Source organism: Bubalus bubalis, chromosome 4 (assembly GCF_019923935.1).
Source record: "Bubalus bubalis isolate 160015118507 breed Murrah chromosome 4, NDDB_SH_1, whole genome shotgun sequence".
Classification (NCBI taxonomy): domain Eukaryota; kingdom Metazoa; phylum Chordata; class Mammalia; order Artiodactyla; family Bovidae; genus Bubalus; species Bubalus bubalis.
This window is the reverse complement of record NC_059160.1, coordinates 123524123-123547105: the sequence shown is the minus strand read 5'-3', so window position 1 is coordinate 123547105 and position 22983 is coordinate 123524123. Positions and strand designations below refer to the sequence as shown.

The 22983-nt window shown below is 44.6% G+C and overlaps 1 protein-coding gene across 1 annotated transcript in view; it reads right to left on the bottom strand.

Annotated features, from left to right (window-relative positions):
- Positions 1-9564: 9564 nt before the first annotated feature.
- GNPAT (glyceronephosphate O-acyltransferase) overlaps positions 9565-22983 on the bottom strand; it is a 40518-nt gene continuing 27099 nt past the window's right edge. The window contains exons 9-16 of the mRNA XM_006055544.3: positions 21768-21991; positions 18310-18552; positions 16423-16502; positions 15411-15551; positions 15046-15145; positions 14869-14962; positions 14198-14259; positions 9565-9857 (exon numbers count right to left, since the gene is read on the bottom strand). Of these exons, the coding sequence (XP_006055606.2) occupies positions 9814-9857; positions 14198-14259; positions 14869-14962; positions 15046-15145; positions 15411-15551; positions 16423-16502; positions 18310-18552; positions 21768-21991 (988 nt within the window). The 3' untranslated portion in view covers positions 9565-9813. The remainder of the gene's footprint in view (positions 9858-14197; positions 14260-14868; positions 14963-15045; positions 15146-15410; positions 15552-16422; positions 16503-18309; positions 18553-21767; positions 21992-22983) is intronic.

Sequence of the window (22983 nt, the reverse complement as noted above, 5' to 3'; positions counted from 1 at the left end):
GAGGGAAAGATTACTTTCCAATTTTCATCTTTATATTTCTTTTTGCCCTAATTTATGAGAAATGTCTCATCTTCCAAACTTCTACTGAGTTTTTCATTTCCATATGTTTTCATGTTTATTTTTCCTGAGCTTGCTTTTTGTCTGCTATCCCTTTATATGGGTTTCCCTGGTGGCTCAGATGGTAAAGAATCTGCTTGCAATGTGGGAGACCTGGGTTCAATCCCTGGGTTGGGAAGATCATCTTTTACCTCACAGAGGACATTAAGGATATCAGGTTTTATTGTTACAATGAACCCCAGGGTCTGGGTTCTCTGTGCCAACGCTCCTCACCCTGCCCTGCTTGCTGCCCTCCCCGTAACCTAGCACCCCACTGTTGATTTCTGGATTCAACAGTAGATTGAATCCTGTAGGACAAACCCCTCCCCACCCCACCAGCCCCAAGGCCATCTTTCTTTCTGAAGAACTCCAGAACCAGGTGGAGGAGACAAGAGGTGGTGGTCAGGGGGAGGTGTCTTTCCTTCTCACTTCTTTCTTGGAGCCTTGCTTCTTCCTGCAAGGCCTATCTTTTGCCTCAGGTTTATTTAATTTTTTTAAATGTTGATTTATGTTTTATTTCTAAATCTCAGCTTTTTGGATTATGATGTTTTTACAAGGCTACACAGGTAATGTGGAAGGGAAAATGGAAAAATACAAATGGCAGAAAATGTCTTACAGTAATAAATTTTTTTTTGCAAGCAGCAACCTTTTCTCAGTCTTTTTTCATGTATGTATATACATATATTCTTTTTAAAATATTCTTTTCCATTAGAGTTTATCATAGGATTTGTTTTTAAATTGTTTTTAAATTGTACAACAATGTGAATCAGCTATAAATATGTGTGTGTATATATATATATATACACTTATGTATATGTCCCCTCCCTCTTGAAATGCCCTCCCACCCCACCCCACACCCCACTCTGCACCCCACTCCCCTAGGTTGGCACACAACACCAAGCTGAGCCTCTTGTGTTATACAACAGCTTCCCGCTGGCTAGCTATTTTACACACGGTAGTTTATATACGTCAGGCTACTCTCTCAATTCATCCCAACCTTTCCTTCCGTGCTGTGTCCACAAGTCCATCCTCTACATCTGGTTTCTATTCCTTCCCTACAGTAGCTTCATCAGTCCCATTTTTCTAGATTCCTTATATATGTGTATTCCTATATATGTATTCCTTATATGCGATATTTGTTTTTCTCTTTATGACTTGACTTCACTCTGTGTGAAACAGACTCTAGGTTCATCCACCTCACTACAAATGACCTGATGCTGGGAAAGGCTGAGGGCAGGAGGAGAAGGGGACGACAGAGGATAAGATGGTTGGATGGGGTTGCCGACTCAATGGACATGGGTTTGAGCAAACTCCAGGAGATAGCAAAGGCCAGGGAAGCCTGGTGTGCTGCAATCTATGGGGTCACAAACAGCTGGACATGACTTAGTAACTGATCAACAACAACAAATGACACAATTTTGTTCCTTTTTATGGCTGAGTAACGTTCCATTGTATATATGTACCACATCTTTATCCATTCATCTGTCAATGGCCATTTAGGTTGCTTCCGTATCCTGGCTACTGTAAATCATGCTCCAATGGACATGTGTCATCTTGAATTACGATTTTCTCAGGATATATGCCCAGTAGTGGAATTGCTGAATCATATGGTAGTTTTATCCCTAGTTTCTTGAAAAGGAGAAGGCAATGGCACCCCACTCCAGTACTCTTGCCTGGAAAATCCCATGGACAGAGGAGCCTGGTGGGCTGCAGTCCATGGGGTCGCTGCGAGTTGGACATGACTGACTTCACTTTCACTTTTCACTTTCATGCATTGGAGAAGGAAATGGCAACCCACTCCTGTGTTCTTGCCTGGAGAATCCCAGGGACGGGGAGCCTGGTGGGCTGCTGTCTATGGGGTCACACAGAGTCAGACACGACTGAAGAGACTTAGCAGCAGCAGCAGCAGTTTCTTGAAAACAAGTCTAAAAGCCTAAGAGGGAAACATTTTGCCGGCAATTCTTTTTGCCTTCCATCCCACTGTTATTAATAATTTCCCCTAAGACAAAGAAAAGGAAGCTTAATTGAACTGTGAAAAAGGAAAAGAAAAAACAAGGAGAAAAGTGGAAACATCAAGAAAGAAATATCCATCCACATATGTATATTTGAGTGGTGATTTTAAATAAAGAATTAGAGACAGAGAGAGAGGAAGGAGGTGGTGGGGCTCAGTGATGACAGCAAAGCTGATACCCTGGCAGGAGGACGTAGTGGCCTCAAGGTGGGAGCCTGTCTCCACTCCAGGAAGCTTCTGTCCTCAGCTGAGTCCCGGGGCAGCTTAAGTGAGCCCCCCACCACCCCTTGGACCAACACTTTTGCTTCCCCAGGTCCTGCCCTGAGCAGCTCTGGGCCATTGCCTGGGCTCCTGCAACTACCATCCCTTTGGCCTCTGGCCTGTGATTGAACATTATATAGTCCTGTTGGCAGTGGTTGTTTCACCAAAAGCATTCATGAAATGGAAACAGTAAATGGAAATAATTTAAATCATGTCATAGAACATCCATGCAGCTCGCTTTCTTGTGGATAAAAGGATTAACCTAAAGGTAACAACCTCACAGTTGTCCTGAGGATCAAATGAGCTAATATTAGGGCTCTTCTGAGGGCGCGTGGCACAGAGCTGGCCCCGTCTGGCCTTGGGTGCACCCCAGGAGACACACCGGCCCACTGAGGCCTTGCCTGCATCCCCGACCTTAAGCTCTTTAGTTCAGAGGCTGCCACACCAGGACAATGGGAAGCTTCAGTTCTTCAGGCAGAGTGGTACCTTCGATTTCAACTCATGAATTTTACATGTAAAGAGTATAATTTTCTCCTCTCAAATTAAGGACAGACTGAGCCAGTGGAGATCCCATGAGCATCCCACCACCAGGGTGACTGACACCCACCCCTGGGAAGTGCTCTGTGGCTGCAAGGGCCACTACCCACAGGACAAGCTGGGGACAAGGGGGCCCAGCCTCTGCATGCCCATGTGTGAGGACGGGTAAGAGGCAGCGATGATCTGATCTTTACTGGATGCTTCCTGTGGGCTAAAGCGCCGTGAGTGAACAGGTACCCCCTCATTCTCATGGTTGAGAGGAGGAAATGAGGCTTCAGGGGTTGGTACAACGTAGTGGCAGGCTTGGGCCTGGGTTGGTGCCCTGGCCAGCTGGGAACAGGCCACAGATCTGGGCCCTGGCCATGCCTATGCGGACAGGAGGGCATGCTATCCCCCCAGCTTTCTGGACACCAAGAAGCAGGGGCCAGTGATGGGAATGTGGCCCCGCTAGCACCGATGCCCCAGCTGCCCTTCCCAGCCCTCTCCCCAGTCCTGGCGCAGAAAGGCCAGACTCTGCGGGCCCTCAGCCCAGCTCCAGCCTGCCTGCCTTTCCTTAGCTGCTCCCTTCGTGGGGACCAGGACTTGCAGGAACAGGCAGTCTTTTTTCTCCCTGGGAAGGCGCTCTTTCCCCTACTTTCTCCTTGGAAGTGGAGCCTCTCCTGTGACCCCACGCAGTCACCTCTACTCTTGTGCACAGCCGGCTCCCAGGGACAGCTCCACGGTAAAATGACTGCTTGACATCTAGTTCCAAGTTTCTTGCTGTGTGGATCTGGGTGAATTATTTAACCTCAATCTGTCTGGGCAGCCATATGGTGGAGGTAGAGTAATATGCAGTCTGCTGTCTGCAGGAGTAAATGAGCGAACACATGTAAGGGATTTAAGATGGTGCCTGGCACACAGCAGGTGCTTAATGCATGTTAGCTGTTATGACCACTGTTTGGCTTTAAGGGGCAGGTGGCAGCAGCCTGAATGTGTGCCCAGAAGACCCACCTACGGGAGGCAAGACTGTGGACTGGTCCTACCCCCACCTAGTCGACACCAGGATTTCTTCGTGTCAGCACTGGAAGCCTGCAGAAGAGCATATGTGGTCCAGCTCTCCTGACCTGCAACGCGATTAGGTTTTTCTAATTTCACACCCTTTAATGCACTTCTGAAGGAGTCTAGTCCAAACCTACAAAAGAAACATCATGAACAGGTAAGAAGGGAAAATAATGCCACTGGGGAATTGTAGATGTAGGGACCCCTGGTGGTCCAGTGGTTAAGAATCCATTTGCCAATGCAGGGGACTTGGGTTCAATCCCTAGTCCAGGAACTAAGATCCCATAGGGCAACTAAGCTCATGTGCTAGAGCCTGCGCTCCACCTTAAGAGAAGGCACCACAGTGAGAAACCCGCACCACGCAAGTAGAGAAAGCCAGTGCAGAACCAAGACCCAGCACAGTGGGAAAACAAATACAGACGTGGATGTCAGTACGGCTTTGGCCAGCGAAAGTGAATTAGTAAGTGCTCCTGTTTCAGAGTATCATTTTATTAATAGGAAACCCGCATCATTGCTCTCCCTGAGTACCTGCTGGCAGGGCTGCTGCCTCCTGGGTTTGGCTAAGTCCTGGCTCTGCCCCTCCGTCCACGGGGCAGCTCATCACAGCCTGAGATCTGGCTACTTGGGTGACGTTGACTGACTTCTGCCCAGTGGCCCCAAGATCATGCCTTCCTAGAGCCATCTGACATAGACACTGTGCTCGGGACTCCAGGCGCACCCTAGTGGGGTGACCTGGGAACCTGTATCTTCAGCCAGCCCTCCAGGTGACTCTGAGACACTTGTCAACCACTAACACATAAGTACAGCTAATTATGACCATACAGGTGCGTTCTGCTTTAACCTCCAAGCTTGCCTGAAGAAACTGATAAATCTTTCTACCTATGAGTTTCCCATGGGAAAAGAAAGCTGAACAAGTTGCTTTGTCTCTACTTTGTCAAACTGACACAGATGGAAAATCTTATTTTTAACACAGTTGGGGCAGAATCACACTTTCAAAGAAAAATTAGTTTTTTATGTGTTAGTTATTTATGGAATTGTTTCCTTTTGGTTCTCAGTATTTAATGGCTCAGTTTCCAAAGAAATCAAAGGTTTCAAGCCTCAAGAGTCTACACAGAAGCAGCTAAGACTGCCTGTGTGTGTGCTAAGTCGCTTCAGTTTGCGTTTGACTCTTTGCCATCCTATGGACTATAGCCCGCCAGGCTCCTCTGTCTATGGAATTCTCCAGGCAAGAATGCTGGAGTGGGTTATCATACCCCTCCAGGGGATCTTCCTGACCCAGGGATTAAACAGGGTCTCATGTCTCCTGCATTGGCAGCAAGTTCTTTACCACTAGTGCCGCCTGGGAAGCCCTAGTCTTAATAGCTGAGACATAAAAGCAACCTAAACGTCCATCAATGAATGAATGGATAGAGAAATTGTGGTATTTATATACAGCAGAATATTTCTCAGTCATAAGAAAGGAAGGAAATCTTGCCATTAATGACAGTCTGGATGGACCCTGAGGGCATTATGTTAAGGCAAGTAAGTCACACAAGAAAAGATAAATAAGTCACACAAGAAAAGATAAATAGCATATAATCTCACTTACATGAGGAACCTAAAGGGAAAAAAGAAAAAATTGAGTTCCTGGATATAGAGAACAGATTGGTGGTTGCCTAAAGCAGCAGGTTTGGATGTGGATGAAATGGGTCCGGGGGTGGGGTGGGTAGAAAGGAACAAGCTTCCAGTTACAAAATGAGTTAAGTCCTGGGGATGTGATGTACAGGATGGTGACTCTAATTAATAATACTGTATTGCACACTTGACAGTTGTTGAGAATAGGTCTTAAAAGTTCCCATGACAGGAAAAAAGAATTCTGTAACCATATTTGGTGACAAATAGGAACTGGACTTATTGTGGGGATCATTTTGCAATGTATACAAATACTGAATTATGACATTTACACCTGAAACCAATATAATGCTATTTCAATTATACCACCATTTTCTTAAAAAGTGGAAAAGAGAGAGAAGAGAGAAGCAGGAAGAGGCAGTGTGAGGACTCTGCTGGACACCGTGGCTTTGAGGGGACCCAGGAGCTGAGGCACATGGTGGTCTTTGGAAGCTGGAAAAGGTGAGGAAATACACCCATGTCATACACCCATGACAGCCTCAGAAGGAAGGCAGCCCACTGAGATTCCCTTTCAGACTTCTGGCCTAAACAGTAAGATAATAAATTTGCTTGAGCCACAGACAGAAACTCACTGAGAACAAAGCACATCACTTGAAATTTCAGAAGGGAGATCCTAAAGATTTTCTGAGAAAGCAAATGTTTATATTCGGGAATCAGAATGTTCTAATCAACTTTAGAAAACAGAAGATAAAGGAGAAACGCTTTTCAAAATTCTGAAGGAAAATTATCTCTAACTTAGAACTCTATACCCTTAGCTAGCTAAGCCATCAGACAACTGTGACTGTGGAAAGATATTTTTAAGCAGGTGAAACCTGAAATATTAACCCCTCATACCCTTGGAACATGTGCTTCACTAAAATTAAACAGATAAAAAGAAAGACATGGGATCCAAGAGAGAGGGGAATCCAATGCAGAAAAGTGAAGGGAAATGTTAAGGTAACACTTTCCCAGTGATGGGAAACCCCTGGTTGACAGCTATATGCAGGCCTACAAAGCAACCAGTCCAGGGTGGGCTCTAGAAAAATGTGTTTGAACCTACTGAAGGGGGAGTCATACTTTTGTCAGAGTTGAAAACTTTAATCAGGAAAAACAAAAAAGTAAAGATATGAACAGAGTCAAGTAACACATCAAAATCTGTTTTCTACCCGACACTGAAGGATTCGATCCTATTGGTGAGAGGAAGAAGGGATATCTGGAAAGCTGTGACTTCCACCATGGCCCAGCTGGCCTTGGAGGATGGCAGGTGTCTGTGAGAGACAGCCCAGTGAGGCACATGTAACGCTCTTGGGCTAAACAGCTCAACTGAGGCTGGCTCTTAAGGTTGTCAGTCAAGGATGCAAGCGCCTATGGCCATACTAACCACTCTGGAAGCGTCCAATCTCATTTACTCTGGAAGCCAAGTAGGGTGGTGTCCCAGTCATCAATCACAGTAACAGGTTATACTTACTGCCAAGGACTGGATCTAACATTTTACTGACACTATTTCTTACAACTCAAGAGGTATTCTCATCATCCTCATTTTATGGATAAGGAAGTTGAGGCTCTAAGATGTTAAGCAAATCACACAGGGCTCACATATGGTTGCTGGACTTCACAGCCTGTTGGGCTTCAGACTCTGCATTCTTGGCTGCTACACTGTGTGGTGTTAGGATGGGAGACTGTCCTGGAAAACCAGATGCTATGGGTCCTTCTTTTACTAACTTCAAAGCAAGGGCAGCTCCACAGTTTATAGATGGGATGGGGGGCAGGGGCAGTTTAGGCACAGCAGTGTGGCTTGTAACTGCAGGTGTGTGCAGGAGCTCGTGTAGGGCAGGGTACAGGATACCCACCTTGAAGCCCCATCAGCATAGGAAGCACGCTGTTCCTTGACTAAGACTTTAGATTGACTTGGGTGACTTGGGAGGGTCTGAGAAGACTGAGAGAGAAAAAGCCCCACCTACCCACTCACCTCCCACAGCTGCCCCTACACCAAGACCTCAACTGTTTGGGCTGTACCCCATTTCTCGCCTCTCTACTATGGGCTTACTTGCCTGGCTCTGATGCCAGAACTGGCTGGGAGAGAAGTCTATAGCCATTTGCACCCAAGTAGCTTTGTCCCCAAACTGGAAATGCATTACAAACACATCAAAAAGTGAATAAAAGTCATCTTACTCAGTCTTCAACACATACATAGCATGAGAAAACAAGTAACCAGATTGGGTGCACACCCACTCAGCAAGGACTGGCCAGGGCCCCAGCTTCCCCACTGCTCTGGACTACCTGGAGGGCAGCAGCTCAGTGCCGTTTAGCTGGCAAGCCATACGATCCATACAAGCCAAGAACTGTTCAACTGACTCCTCAGCTCTTAGTGAGTCTTCTCTGGCTTCCCAACAAGCAGAGCCACACAGAGGGCCCCTCTGCCCCCAGTGCACGGACCAGGGGAGTGACTCTCCAATCCGGATGTGCAGCACAAACAGCTGGGCCTCTGGGGAACGAACACATATTCCAAGGATTTGGATACAGACAGTCCTACAAGCAAATGCTGAAACCATGTTTCAGCATTTCCCACGGGACTTATATTCCTGTTCAAATGTCTTACAAGAAGTTTCTAAGGCACTGCAGAAATTGAGCCTTGTTGCTATGGACTGAATGGTGGTCCCCAAATTCAGACTGTTATTGTTGTTCAGTCGCTCAGTTGTGTCCGACTCTGCGACCCCATGGACTACAGCACACCAGGCTTCTCTGCCCTTCTCCTCCCAGAGCTTGCTTAAACTCATGTCCATTGAGTTGGTGATGCCTTCCAACCATCTCGTCCTCTGTTGCCCCTTCTCCTCTTGCCCTCAATCTTTCCTAGTATCAGGATCTTTTCCAGTAAGTTGGCTCTTCACATCAGGTGGCCAAAGTATTAGAGCTTCAGCATCAGTCCCTCCAATGAATGTTCAGGATTGATTTCCTTTAGGATTGACTGGTTTGATTTCCCTGCCGTCCAAGGGACTCTCAACAGTCTTCTCCAGCACCACAGTTCGACATTCAGACATGGATGCCCTAATTCCCAATGTGACATGTCTGGAGCCGTTGGCAGTAATTAGGGCTAGATGGGGCAAATGGGGTGGGGCCCTAGTCTGATGGGGTAACGCCCTTCTAAGAAGAGATACCAGAGATTGTTCTGTCTTCAGACGCATAGAGAAGTAAGGTGAGCACACTGCAAGGTGGTGGCCTCCTACAAGCCCAGGAAAGAGGCTTCAGAATGAAACCTACCTTGCTGGCACCTTGGTCTTGGACTTTGAACCTCCAGGACTGTAAAAAACCAAATTTCTGCTGTTTAAGCTGCCCACTCTGTGGTATTTCATTATGGCAGCCCAAGCAGATGAATATACCTGCGTTTCTTTTTAATTTCATTTTCCATGGCTCTTGTTTCAGTTACATTGGTCTTCCAGGTCCTTCAGAACCAACCCCAGAACATTCTGATTACACATCTCTCTGCACACTCACCCCTTGCCCCCTCCTCTGTCACCTCAGCCTCACATTTCGAGGACTGGCTGATCTCATCCAAATTCTCAGCTTAAATGCCCTTCCAGAAGTGGCGAGAGGTTTGCTATTTGCCCATCTTATTTCAAACTTTTCTTCCTTTGAATTGTTAAGCCTATTTATGATACATCGCATAACTTTTCTCTGTCACATGTACTTTCTCTAATTCAGTTTTACTGATTAAGGCCCTTGGGTGGCAAAGTTTAATGGAAGCTAGCTACTTTATTATATATCTTTGTCAAATGTGTACTTGTTTGAGGCAACCTGAATTAAAGAAAGTCACGAGAAGCATAAGACATGCCCTTTCTAGTAGTTTTCTTTTGATAGCCAGAGCCTTTATAGAGTTGATGCTGCATTTTAATTCAGAAGTCAACGTAACAGTTAAATACATGTAATAAGTTGAAAGTGTTAGTGAAACAGGAGCTAGGCTTTGTACTTCCAAACATGTTTCCAAAAGCCTGTTTTATTTTAAAACACACAGGGTTGGACACAAATGTCTTTTTAACCATTGTGGAGCAAATTTCACTGACTGCTTAAACTGATGGCTCTCTCTCTGTACTGAGTCCACTGTTCTCGAAGCCTTATAAAAGATGGAAGATGGGTCGCTTCTTTTACTTTCCTCTTTGTTGTAATACGAGTCCATGAATGACAGAAATTACACGACCAATTTTTCCGTAACCATTTGGCAATCATTAAAGCTTCGCAGTTGCTGGTTTTCCTACCAGTGTTTTACAACCTAAGGTAAAAACAGAGAGATGGCTCATGAAATCGTACAACACTTGGGCACTGGCAAAAGGAAAACACACGACACCTGTGCAGAGTTTTACAGACTGAAAAACAATCAGTGGAGACAGCAGCACCGTTCATAGAAGCAGCCGTGTCTCAAAGAGGCGATGGGCATGGCCACTGTGCCCCCAGCCACGTTTCCTGAACTTCAAGGCGAGCATGTTCCAGTATGTTCACTCTCACACCGTTGACTTCTGAGATTAAGAAATCAACTCCATCATCCTCAGAATGAGGGCTTTGGTGTCTATTTTAGCTTTATGCCTCTCTCACCAAATTCCGAAGAATAGCAGGGAGATAAAAAAAAAATCTTAAATGAACAATGCAAAGAAAGCAGAAAACAAACGAATGGGAAAGACTAGAGATCTCCTCAAGAAAATTAGACACCAAGGGAACGTATCATGCAAAAGACAGACACAACAGAGGACAGAAGTGGTGTGAACCTAACAGAAGCAGAAGATAATAAGAGGTGGCAAGAACACACAGAACTGTACAAAAAAGGTCTTCAGTTCAATTCATTTCAGTTGCTCAGTCGTGTCCGACTCTTTTCGACCCCATGAATTGCAGCACGCCAGGCCTCCCTGTCTATCACCAACTCCCGGAGTTCACCCACACCCATGTCCATTGAGTCGGGGATGCTATCCAGCCATCTCATCCTCTGTCGTCCTCTTCTCCTCCTGCCCCTAATCCCTCCCAGCATCAGTCTTTTCCAATGAGTCAACTTTTCGCACGAGGTGGCCAAAGTACTGGAGTTTCAGCTTTAGCATCATTCCTTCCAAAGAACACCCAGGACTGATCTCGGTTAGGATGGACTGGTTGGACCTCCTTACAGTCCAAGAGATTCTCAAGAGTCTTCTCCAACACCACAGTTCAAAAGCATCAATTCATCCCACCCTCTCCCTCTCCCACAGAGTCCATTGAAACATGTATAATATCATATATGAAACGAGTCGCCAGTCCAGGTTCGATGCACGATACTGGATGCTTGGGGGCTGGTGCACTAGGACAACACAGAGGGATGGTACGGGGAGGGAGGAGGGAGAAGGGTTCAGGATGGGGAACACGTGTATACCTGTGGTGGATTCATGTTGATATATGGCAAAACCAATACAATATTGTAAAGTTAAAAAATAAAATAAAATAAATTTAAAAAAAAAAAAAAAAGCATCGATTCTTCGGCGCTCAGCTTTCTTCACAGTCCAACTCTCACATCCACACATGACCACTGGAAAAACCATAGCCTTGACTAGATGGACCTTTGTTGGCAAAGTAATGTCTCTGCTTTTGAATATGCTATCTAGGTTGGTCATAACTTTTCTTCGTAGGAGTAAGCGTCTTTTAATTTCATGGCTGCAATCACCATCTGCAGTGATTTTGGAGCCCAGAAAAATAAAGTCAGACACTATTTCCACTGTTTCCCGATCTATTTCCTGTGAAGTGATGGGACCAGATGCCATGATCTTCGTTTTCTGAATGTTGAGCTTTAAGCCAACTTTTTCACTCTCCTCTTTCACTTTGATCAAGAGGCTTTTTAGTTCCTCTTCACTTTCTGCCATAAGGGTGGTGTCATCTGCGGTTATTGATATTTCTCCCAGCAATCTTGATTCCAGCTTGTGCTTCATCCAGCCCAGCGTTTCTCTTGATGTACTCTGCATATAAGTTAAATAAGCAGGGTGACAATATACAGCCTTGACATACTCCTTTTCCTATTTGGAACCAGTCTGTTGTTCCATGTCCAGTTCTAACTGTTGCTTCCTGACCTGCATATAGGTTTCTCAAGAGGCAGGTCAGGTGGTCTGGTATTCCCATCTCTTTCAGAATTTTCCACAGTTTATTGTGATCCACACAGTCAAAGGCTTTGGCATAGTCAATAAAGCAGAAATAGATGTTTTCTCTTGCTTTTTCGATGATCGAGTGGATGCTGGCAATTTGATCTCTGATTCCTCTGCCTTTTCTAAAACCAGCTTGAATACCTGGAAGTTCACAATTCACATATTGCTGAAGTCTGGCTTGGAGAACTTTACTAGCATGTGAGATGAGTGCAACTGTGTGGTAGTTTGAGCATTCTTTGGCATTGCCTTTCTTTGGGATTGGAATGAAAAAAGGTCTTAATGACCCAGATAACCACAATGGTGTGGTCACTCACCTAGAGTCAGACATCCTACCGTGTGAAGTCAAGCGGGCCTTAGGAAGCATCACTATGAACAAAGCTAGTGGAGGTGACAGAATTCCAGCTGAGCTATTTCAAATCCTAAAAGATGATGCTGTTAAAGTGCTGCACTCAATATGCCAGCAAATTTGGGAATCTCTTCAGTGGCCACAGGACTGGAAAAGGTCAGTTTTCATTCCAATCCCAAAGGAAGGCAATGCCAAAGAATGTTCAAACTACCATACAATTGCGTTCATTTTGCATGTTGGCAAGGTAATGCTCAAAATCCTTCAAGCCAGGCTTCAACAGTATGTGAACTGAGAACTTCCAGATGTACACACTGGATTTAGAAAAGGCAGAGGAACCAGAGATCAAATTGCCAACATCCACTGTCTCATAGAAAAAGCAAGAGAATTCCATGAACCATCAACTTCTGCTTCACTGACTATGCTAAAGCCTTTGACTTTGTGGATCATAACCAACTGTGGAAAATTCTTAAAGAGATGGGAATACTGGACCAACTTACCTGCCTCCTGAGAAACCTGTATGCAGGTCAAGAAGAAACAGAACCAGATATGAAATAAACAGACAGGCTCAAAACCGGAAAAGGAGTACGTCAAGGCTGTATATTGTCACCCTGTTTGTTTAACTTATATACAGTGTAGGTCATGCGAAATGCTGGGCTAGATGAAGCACTGCTGGAATCAAGATTGCCAGGAGAAATATCAACAACCTCAAATATGCAGACGATACCACTCTAATGGCAGAAAGCAAAGAGGAACTAAAGAGCCTCTTGATGAAGGTGAAAGAGGAGAGTGAAAAAGCTGGCTTAAAACAACATTCAGAAAGCTAAGATTATGGCACCTGGTCCCATCACTTCACAGCAAATAGATGGGGAAACAATGGAAACAGTGACACACTTAATTTTAGTGGCCTCTGTGGACGGTGACTGCAGCTATGAAATTTTAAAAAAGACACTTGCTTCTTGGAAGAAAACCTATGAAAAATCTAGACAGCATATTAAAAAGCAGAGATGTCACTTTGCTAACAAAGATCCATGTAGTCAAAGCTATAGTTTTTCCAGTAGCCATGGATGTGAGAGTTGGACCATAAAGAAGGCTGAGTGCCGCAGAACTGATGCTTTTGAATTGTGGTATTGGAAAAGACTGTTGAGAGTCCCTTGGACAGTAAGTAGATCAAACCAGTGAATCCTAAGGAAATCAACCCTAAATATTCATTGAAAGGACTGATGCTGAAGCTAAAGCTCCAATACTCTGGCCACCTGATGTGTAGAGTTGACTCATTGGAAAAGACCCTGATGCTGAGAAAGACTGAAGGCAGAAAGAGAAGGGGACGACAGAGGATGAGATGGTTGGATGGCATCACCAACTTAACAGACATGAGTTTGAGCAAACTCTGGGAGATGGTGAAAGACAGGGAAGCCTGGTATGCTGCAGTCCATGGGTCGCAGAGCCAGACATGACTTAGGAACTGAACACCACCACCACAAAATTCAAAATCGAATTTCAAGGTTACGTATTCTGAAATTTCAGACATATTATAAATAGAAGACTATTTTAGTCCTAAGCTGGCACTCCAGTGGTTAGGACTCCGTGCTTTCATTGCTAAGGGCCTGGCTTCAGGCCCCATTCAAGAAACTAAGGTCCTTGGCAATGAAATGGGAGCTAATGAATCCAAACTAGAAGGAGAGGAATCTTCTTGACGTCACCAGGACTAGATCATGCATCCTGATTAGTTATGTTAGGAGCTGATCATTTTTATGCTGCATAAGACTGCCTATTTTATGCCTGGTGTGTTTTCTGTTAGTTTTCTTCTTAGTTCCTTAAGAAAACTCTAGATGATAGAAATAGTTCTTTGCCTAAAGGGAAGGACAAAATTCTGTTGTTTGATAAATTTTAACCCCTTTGGAAAAACTTCCTTCTAATTAACATCAACTCATTTTTATGCAGACATTGGAATAAAGCTTATCCATGAATATAAAAAAACAAAAATAGTTCTCTGCGTGTATTAAAGCTTGACTGGTGTTCATTTTGATAAATTATTTAGTACCGTACTTTCTTGTTTTACTATATGTTGCTAAGTGCAATGTGAAAACACATCACATTTTATTAAATGGTACTTACCAAGCATTTCCTCTAACTTTGTTGTGGCAGGTTCATTCACGTTAAATATATAATCATTATTTCTAGGAGAAAAAATAATAAGCTTTCTTACTGCATAAATTAGGACGAAAAGACAACATTCATTTTTTATATAGTGAGAATGTTTAAATAGTCTTCCTCAAGGGTAGTTTTAAATAGCTGAAAGTTGTGTGTATATTAATATATATGTAAGGATACACACACACACGACATGCCCCCCCACTCGGATTTTCTTATAATTAACCAATATGTGTGCACTTGTACTCAATCGCTCAGTCGTGTCCAATTCTTTGCTCCCCATGGACTGTGCCCACCAGGCTCCTCTGTCCAGGGAATATTTCAGGCAATAAAGGAGTGGGTTGCCATTTCCTACTCCAGAATTAACCTTTAAATTTCAATAATTAGGTCAAAGCCAAAATGCTGGCCTAGCGCAAATTTTGTCTTTGCTTCAGTGTAATTTTTATTCATAGCCACATAAAATCTGCATGGTAACGCAGAGTGCCTTCACTACTCAGAATGTGCAAAAGTGAAGCATGATGTGATGTTTCCCAGATCACATGCGTTTCCACAGTTCTCTCTATGGACTTGGTGCTCAACTGTTCTGAGCTGTCGCTGCCCCGAGCCCACCCTGGGCATCATGCTCCGTTACTTACACCTTCTTCTTCTCCACCACACCGAGCCTCACAAAAGCTGCTAAGGCATTTTTCTGTACGTCAGAGGATAATACATCGTAACACTGTGAGGCCCCTAAAACAGAGGGATGAGGGAGTGAGTGACCTCCTGTTTGTTCTCAGCTGACAGAAAGCACCACCTTCAGGGTTGTGACTCACCTTGATCGAGAAGCTGACTTGTGAATTTTCTAACTCTTATGAAGTACTGTTTCTCAGTGAAGTAGTCTTCTTCTTCGTTCAAGAGGTATTTGCAAATTATCTGATTTTTAAGAGGGGGGATAAGAGGAACAGAAAGTGAAAAAGGGCAGCCAACTACAATAGAACAGTAAAAATTTTACACTGACCCTCTTAATTGTATTCTGCCCCTCTATGGCAGAATAAAGACCCCTCCCTTTGCAAAAAAAAGTTCTACCATTCCCCTGGGGAAGATACTTGCTCTTCAGATAGAAATAAGTACAGGGTAGGACAGTCTCAGTTATATTTGTTATGGGAGGATGAAGGAGAACTTGCAAAGATTTACACACCTGATAAGATTCCACAAAAGGTTTAAAAAGTCCTATTAAAAACTCTAACACAGTATTTCCTTTTTCTGTAACTAGGATGTCCCTCGTCATCACTTGTATGGCCTCACTTTTACAAAGCAAGTAACAGCCTTCTTCAAAGTCCTGGAAGGGGAGGGGAAAAGACAGAATTCATCCACAAATTTATAATTTAGGTCAATGATCCACTGCTGGGCTCAGTGTATGCAGCCATGCACCCTTGAAACAAGAAAAACACTAGCTAATTCTGCAACCCTTCCCAGACCCACGGTTGTGGTTGTTAGGAGCCAGAGCAGCACTGTTTCGACGCTCAGAATATTGATCCTCAAATGCAGTAAACACTGAAAACCCGATAAGCCTCAGAAATCATTACCTGGGCAACAGATCTTCTTTCACTTTGTATACAGCCATATTCTCCTCACATTTAAACAAAAGTGCATGCGGAAAGTCCGAAAAACACTGAGAATCATGTTATGCTCAAAATGGCTGCCCTCATTTCCTACTGAACAAAACCTGTGTCCCTCAGCGTAACGGACAGACCCCAGACCCACTTGCCAGTGCTGCTTCCACGCCAGCAAGCCAGCGGTCCAGCTCTGGGGGCTCGATCCTTCACCAGCTGTGCACACCACCAGGCAGGACCACTGTTCTCCAGTCTCTAAGCAAAAGACCCTAATCATTCCAGTTAGTTGTGCTGGAAAACATGTCCTGATTGGTAAATTTCCTAACAGAGTAGCTGGCTATTAGTTATTTTTACAGTGGCCGCACTAACAGCTCAACGATTTGGCTCCTCTCACCAAACAATCCCCAGAGCATTGATTAAACGTGAGGAAGTAAAACCGAGTTTGTTGAACTGTAAGTGTCCAAGTTTCTCTTTTGCACATCTCTTTCTCTGCTGCATGTAGCCTTGAAGGAAGGGAAGACACACCTGTGAATCCAAGCCTAATATTTTCAGAACTCACACCACAAACACACAGCTTTTCTGCAGTTAAGGATTTACCTTTAGTGCATTTCCTGGAAGAAAGATGAACTCATCTGAAAAAACACTGCATAGGAAGCGAAAGCAACTGTAGACATCCTCTGGAAATAAATTCATTACACAAAATTACAACTCAGCTTTTTAAACAGGCAGGGAGTACCAAGCAGTTCATGATACTCCAAAATGTAGTATTTTATTTTTTTTAATTTATTTATTTTTAATTGAAGAATGATTGCTTTACAATAGCTTTGGTTTCTGCCATGAATCAGCCATAGGTATACACACGTCCTGTCCCTCTTGAAGCTAAAAATGTAGTATTTTAAAGACATATTATTCATGTACCAGGGGCAAAGAAGCTATGTTGTGTGCTTAGTTGCTCAGTTGTGTCTGACTCTTTGCGACCCCAAGGACTGTAGCCTGCCAAGCTCCTCTGCCCATGGGGATTCTACAGGCAAGAATACTAGAGTGGGTTGCCATGCTCTCCCTCTAGGGGATCTTCCCACCCAGGGATTGAACCCAAGTCTCCCACATTGCAGGTGGATTCTTTATCATCTGAGTCACCAGGGAAGCCCATGAATATTGGAGTGGGTAGCCTATCCCTTTTCCAGGGGACTTTCCCGACCCAGGAATAGAACTGGGGTCTCCTGCATTGCAGGCGGATTCTTTACCAGCTGAGCTACCAGGGAAGGAAGCTATAAACAATCTAAATTTTACCCACAAGTAAACTACAGTCTAGTATGATTTCAATGGTTGAAGCTGAATTACAATCAGGCTTCTAATCAGTCAGTGTGGAAATCAGCAAGTGGCCTTAAAGCCAGGGCACTTCACTTCACCTGTGCGTGGTTTCCCAGCAGAGACGGAAAGGAATGGCTTCCTCCCTTCCCTTCCACATTAACATCTGCCGATGTCTCTACCCCATCTTTGGCACTAGAACACACTGGCACACAACACTAGAAACTACTGTCTTACCCCTCAGATGTGTGGGTCTTCCTGGCCCATCAGCTACAGACATTCATCTTTCTGACATGACTTTTCTCATCATAAAAATATACCTCCATACGGACACAAACGGTCGCCTCCCATTTCAGGGTGTTCACACTGAAATACTCCAGAAGACTACGTATGTGCCCCTCAGCTGTGGATGAATCCCAATGTGAGAAGCCTCAGGGAGAACTGGGATCAAGGTTTGAGTTTCCTTTGTCCTGAGCTAAGCTGTCTGACCCCTCTGGGCCCCAGTTTCCTCATTCACAAAATGACATTTCCTTCCAAGGCTAAAGGTCTGCAGCTGAGCCCAGTGTACCTCCACTCTGGCTTTTCCTTAAAATGATCTACAGAGCTTTGGATGACAAACACAAAAACAACCAACTGAATCAGAAGCCTTTGGGGAAGGAACTCAACCTCCAAAAATTCTACAGTGCAGCCTTGTGTAGAAAATCCCTGGCCCTGACTACAGGTTTCTGTGAAAAAAACGGTTTCACTTGTTATTATACTCCTCGGTGCGACCAGCATGCTCCTGTATATGAGCACTCACACACCGCTGGGACTGTTCACCCCGTCTGCTTCTGTCGGCTGAGGGAAGTGACATCAGAGAAAGCGCATCAGACCAGGCAATGGAGTTGCCCATACCCTTGAGTAGTCAGAAATTTCTAGGCCTAATGTTCCTTATTTATAAAAGGAGATGCTTAGATTAGATGATTTTTTTAGGTCCTTTGCAATTCCCGAGTTTTAGGCAGCTAGTCATGTATTTAGGAGGAAAAACCTGACTAATTCTGAGTACAGGCCCTTCCCTTGCTGGTGTGTGGGCTGCACATACGTGGCACAGCATTTAAAACTTCAAACGTTGCTCCCTACATGGGACTGAATGGCCAGGTCTCTTCCAGAATTCAAGACCATAGTACCAAAAGTTACCTTTCCTGAACCCAGGTGTCATCTGCAATGCCACAGCGACTAAGGAAGGACGGACAAAAGTGTTGAGCAGCTGGTTCCTGTATGCCAAGCACATGAGGTGGGTGATATGCTGGAAAATGAGTCCATCCACCAGTTCCGAGTCTCCGCACTCCATTTTCAGAATCACCCGGTCTTTGACAAGGCTGACGATGTTGGAATGCAGAAGAATGCTGGACTGGATAACTGCTTCAGCAGGTTCATTATCTACACAGGCAAGGACAATTCACTCAGGGAAATGGCAAAGAAATGGGCTGGGTCACTGCTGGGGTCTTACCCCCAGTATGAATTAACGCTAGTGAACTGACACATTTACTGTTATGTACAGGTACTGGTTTTAGACCCCACCAAATGAGGTAATGATACTACATGGGAAGGATATTTTAAAAGCAGTATATCATAAATCAACTCTTTTTAAGGACACAGAACATACTTTTTCATCTACCCCAAATCTGTTAGCCATTGTGAAATGCACATCAACTCCCATTTTGAAAGCCAACACTTTCTCAGGAATCACATTTTTGTAATACCAAGTTACATGACAAGAAAATCACATATGTGAATCTAAGAATACTAAGACAAGAAGACATGCTAGGGACTTCCCTGGGGAGGGGAGGGGGGTCCAGTGATTAAGAACATGCCTTCTAATGGGTGGTTCTACCCTTCTAACGTGGGTTCAACCTTGGTCAGGGAACTAAAATTCCACATGCTACACGTCAGTTAAGCCTGCAGCCTCAACTAAGACGCAATGCAGCCAAAAATAAATAAATTAATTTTTTTTTTAAAAGAAGATATGCGACACACCTAAATTCCAAGATGGCAAAAATATCACTTTACAACTTTGGAGGTAAACCAAAGGGCAACCCGAACAGGCGCCCTCCAAGCTTCACGTCTCCCTGAGTACAAAGGGACACCAAGGAGACTTTTCTGGTTTTCCTGTATCAAAGGTAACTGAAGAAGTAGGTTCATAACAATTTCTGGTACGTCAGCACCCGACACTCCACCGGCCAAGAGATAGCTGAGGAGTTAGAATTATACGCATGATAAATGAGATGGGAGTATTTAACAATATTCTTGATAAGGGAACTCATTTTATTCTTACCCTGAGACAAAGAGCTGGCTGCTGCTGCTGCCAAGTCGCTTCAGTCGTGTCCGACTCTGTGCCACCCCATAGATGGCAGCCCACCAGGCTCCCCCATCCCTGGGATTCTCCAGGCAAGAACACTGGAGTGGGTTGCCATTTCCTTCTCCAATGCATGAGAGTGAAAAGTGAAAGTGAAGTCGCTCAGTCGTGCCCGACTTTTAGCGACCCCATGGACTGCAGCCCACCAGGCTCCTCCATCCATGGGAGTTTCCAGGCAAGAGTACTGGAGTGGGGTGCCATTGCCTTCTCCGAAGAGCTGGCTGACAGGTGTGTAAAGGAGGCACACTGCTCAAGCGGGACAACAGGTTCTGAATGCTTCATGGAAGGGACAAGTGGGAGGTGAAGTTTTTCCTTCCAGACTCAATCACATTCACTCTGGACTAATCTGCCTTGTCTCAGGTTGCTCATGGTAATGATACAGTGCGTGACACTATATATACAATACAATATGATTTATTTTACATATATAATATAATAATATGCATATCATAGCCTAGACATGAGAATGCTTAAGAATATGAAATAATCTGGGTAAAAAGGCAAAAAAGGAACCAAATATACACACCACGTTCTAAATTAGAAACTGTGTTTGATCATTTCTGGTACCTGACTTCTGGAACTTAGCAACCGACTCTCCCTGTGTGTTGATGACAACCGCAGCGGTTGCGGTGGCTGCACAGGTGCTTTTAGCTACGGAGCAGCCACATATTGATCCTCTCTTGAGAAAGCAGAACACCTCAGAAAGACAGGTGCCTCCATTTTCATATGTTTCTGGGTATTCCTCTTTCACGACTTTACACCTTATATTACAATCAGCATGTCCTTTGCCTCCTATCAGACCATTACAATACTGGGAAGAGATGTATGATTCATCCTTACTTCCCTACTGGTGATCAACACTCGGCTGACCAGCACTCCTGTGAGTAATGCCTCCAGGCCTCTGTCAGCCATGCCGCCCTCTGCGGCTGCCTGGCTCTGCTGCCTGAGTGCTCATCTCTGAATGGCAGCCTTCCTGCTTGTCTCCCTGACTCCAGTCCCTCCCCACCGTGGTCCATCTTTAAACTGAAATCTGGCTACTTCCTAAGGCCAATCCGCCATACTTCCCTGCCTAAATCCATGGCTGCATTCTCTGACCTCCAACTCTAGTCCAGACTCCAAGACAGCAGGCCTCTGGGATGCAGCCTTTGTCCACACGTCCATCTCCATCACTCCTTCCCCAAAGCCAGTGCTCTAGCGTCACCTGTCACCAGCGGGTCAAGAGGCGCCCAGTGCTGTCGCCCCCTCACCGCGCTCCTACTCCCTGCATTAGCCATGCTCCTCCCCAGCTGTCTTCCTGAAGGGCTCCTAGTGCCCTTCAAGGCTGGTTCACAAGTCCCACCTTGCTGAGTGTGCGCCCTTTCCCACACACTATTCTCAGTAACCTCAGCAGTCTGTCCATAGCTCTCTGTCTTTATTTCAACGAACGACTAGTTTACACATCACCACCCACCATGCCTTCTATCCAGAACAGGGTTTACATCTTGTTCATCTTTGTACCCCTGGTACTCCCCAGGTTTAATGAGTGAACAGTCAGTAAGTATCTGACTATATATAATTGTATGGTCTTAAAAAGACTGCATTCTGGGACTTCCCTAGAGGTCCAGTGGTTAAAACTCTACGTTTCCAATGTAGGGGCACAGGTTTGATCCTTGGTTGGGGAACTAAGATCCTGTATGTTATGGGTTGTGCCCCCCTCAGAAGACTGCAGTTTCAATTGCAGTCTCTACAATTTTAAATCAAAGAGATTGAAAGTAACTTAAGCTAACTACTGTTATATATATATTCCAAACTCTGAGCATAGTACTCACAACTCCAATGAGATTTTCAAAGCTGTTATTATCAGAGAATTGTATACAGTTCTTCAAGACTAGCCCTTTAATCCTTACAATCCAGTAAGGCAAAGGGCTGCAAATACGTGGTAGAAAGAGGTCGGTGTAGCGGGAAGAATATGTGGAGTACGAAGAGTCATTATTTATTCCCCACTCCACTGGATACAAAGGAGGGTGTTCTAGTCCTCTATCTACTTGGAGTCTCACAGTGAGACATGACATATAGACAATTATTCTCAAGTAATCAACAAGCTATGGTCAATGTCCTATAGTATAAAAACAGACTAAGCTTTCTTTCTCTGAGCAATGCTTTGCTCAGAGTCCTGTATGGGTTTTTTTCACGTTCAGTTTTCCAAATTTAATAAATAAAAAAAGCAAGCATTCTCACCACATATGTCCCACATACGTACCAGGCCAAGTAAGAAACCCCCCGAAGGCCTGGGTTAAGCCTTTCAGCCATAAAGTTTTTTCCAACAGGGCATCAAAGTCCATGGATGGCCGGTTCTGAAGCAGGACAGCAACTATTAGCGGCCACGGGCTCAGGACCAGGTTTTGAATTTGGAGAAGCTGCATTTTATAGGCAACTTCAGTGACAAAGGTGTGCATCTCCTCTGACTGTTTCTGAGGAATATATCTAAAAGGAAGAATACAGAACAAGCAATCACAGTTCTGCTACTGAGACAACGTGAGAGGAGAACGGAATGGGAGAAGACAGACCCTTTAGAGTCTTCTCATGCTTTATGCCAACTGAATTCTCTCAGGTCACATTGAAAAAATATACTTGCACTTTACTAAAGTGTGATCTGTCTGTTCACCTTGAGAGCATGCTCTTGACAGGTGATTAAAAATACTCAAGCTAACAGGGTTCTATTATCCCTGATTTCAGGCAAAACAACACGTCTGCTGCTTTGTAAGTGGGATAGATCACTTCTTTTGTGAAAACTGATGCCTCCTCCACTGGACTGAACTACTATGCCTCGTTCAAATCCATAGTATTTTGAACGTGTCTCTTGTAGAACACACCAATCAGGTTATGACAGGTATATGTTCTGTTGACAACGGCTCATGTCTGCATTGCTAGGCTGTACAGTGGGCCTGACTGCCACACCGTCCTTCTGAGAAGTTTCAGGGCACCTGCCCGGTGTTGCCAGGGTCCTCACCTGACACACTCCTCATGCCTGGATCACTAAACACTGCATTGGATGATATCAGGAACCTACTCAGCTGGTTGGACCGTGGATATGCATATGACCTAACAGCAGTCACATAATAACCCACAAAATAATGTGAAAGCTGTAGCCAATGAGAACTCCCTGGTAATGGATACAACTGACCAATTTGAGACGGAAAGAGTGAAAGCTTGTGGCCACAAAAATCTAACTATCTGCTTCTGATAGCTAATGAAGCTGGAGCTGCTGTGGGACCACTGGCACTGCAGATAAATTATGAACAATGCTGCAGTCACGTGAGGCCTGGCTGAGCAGGTGGTCTGTCTCCTTTACTCCTGCAGGTGTTCTTCTCTGCATTAAAAAAACCCCCAAATGCGTGTTTGCAGCTGCATCCTGAGAGAACCTAACATGTTTCCTTGCCCATAAAACTATAACCTTCTTGAGAACAGGGACTCAC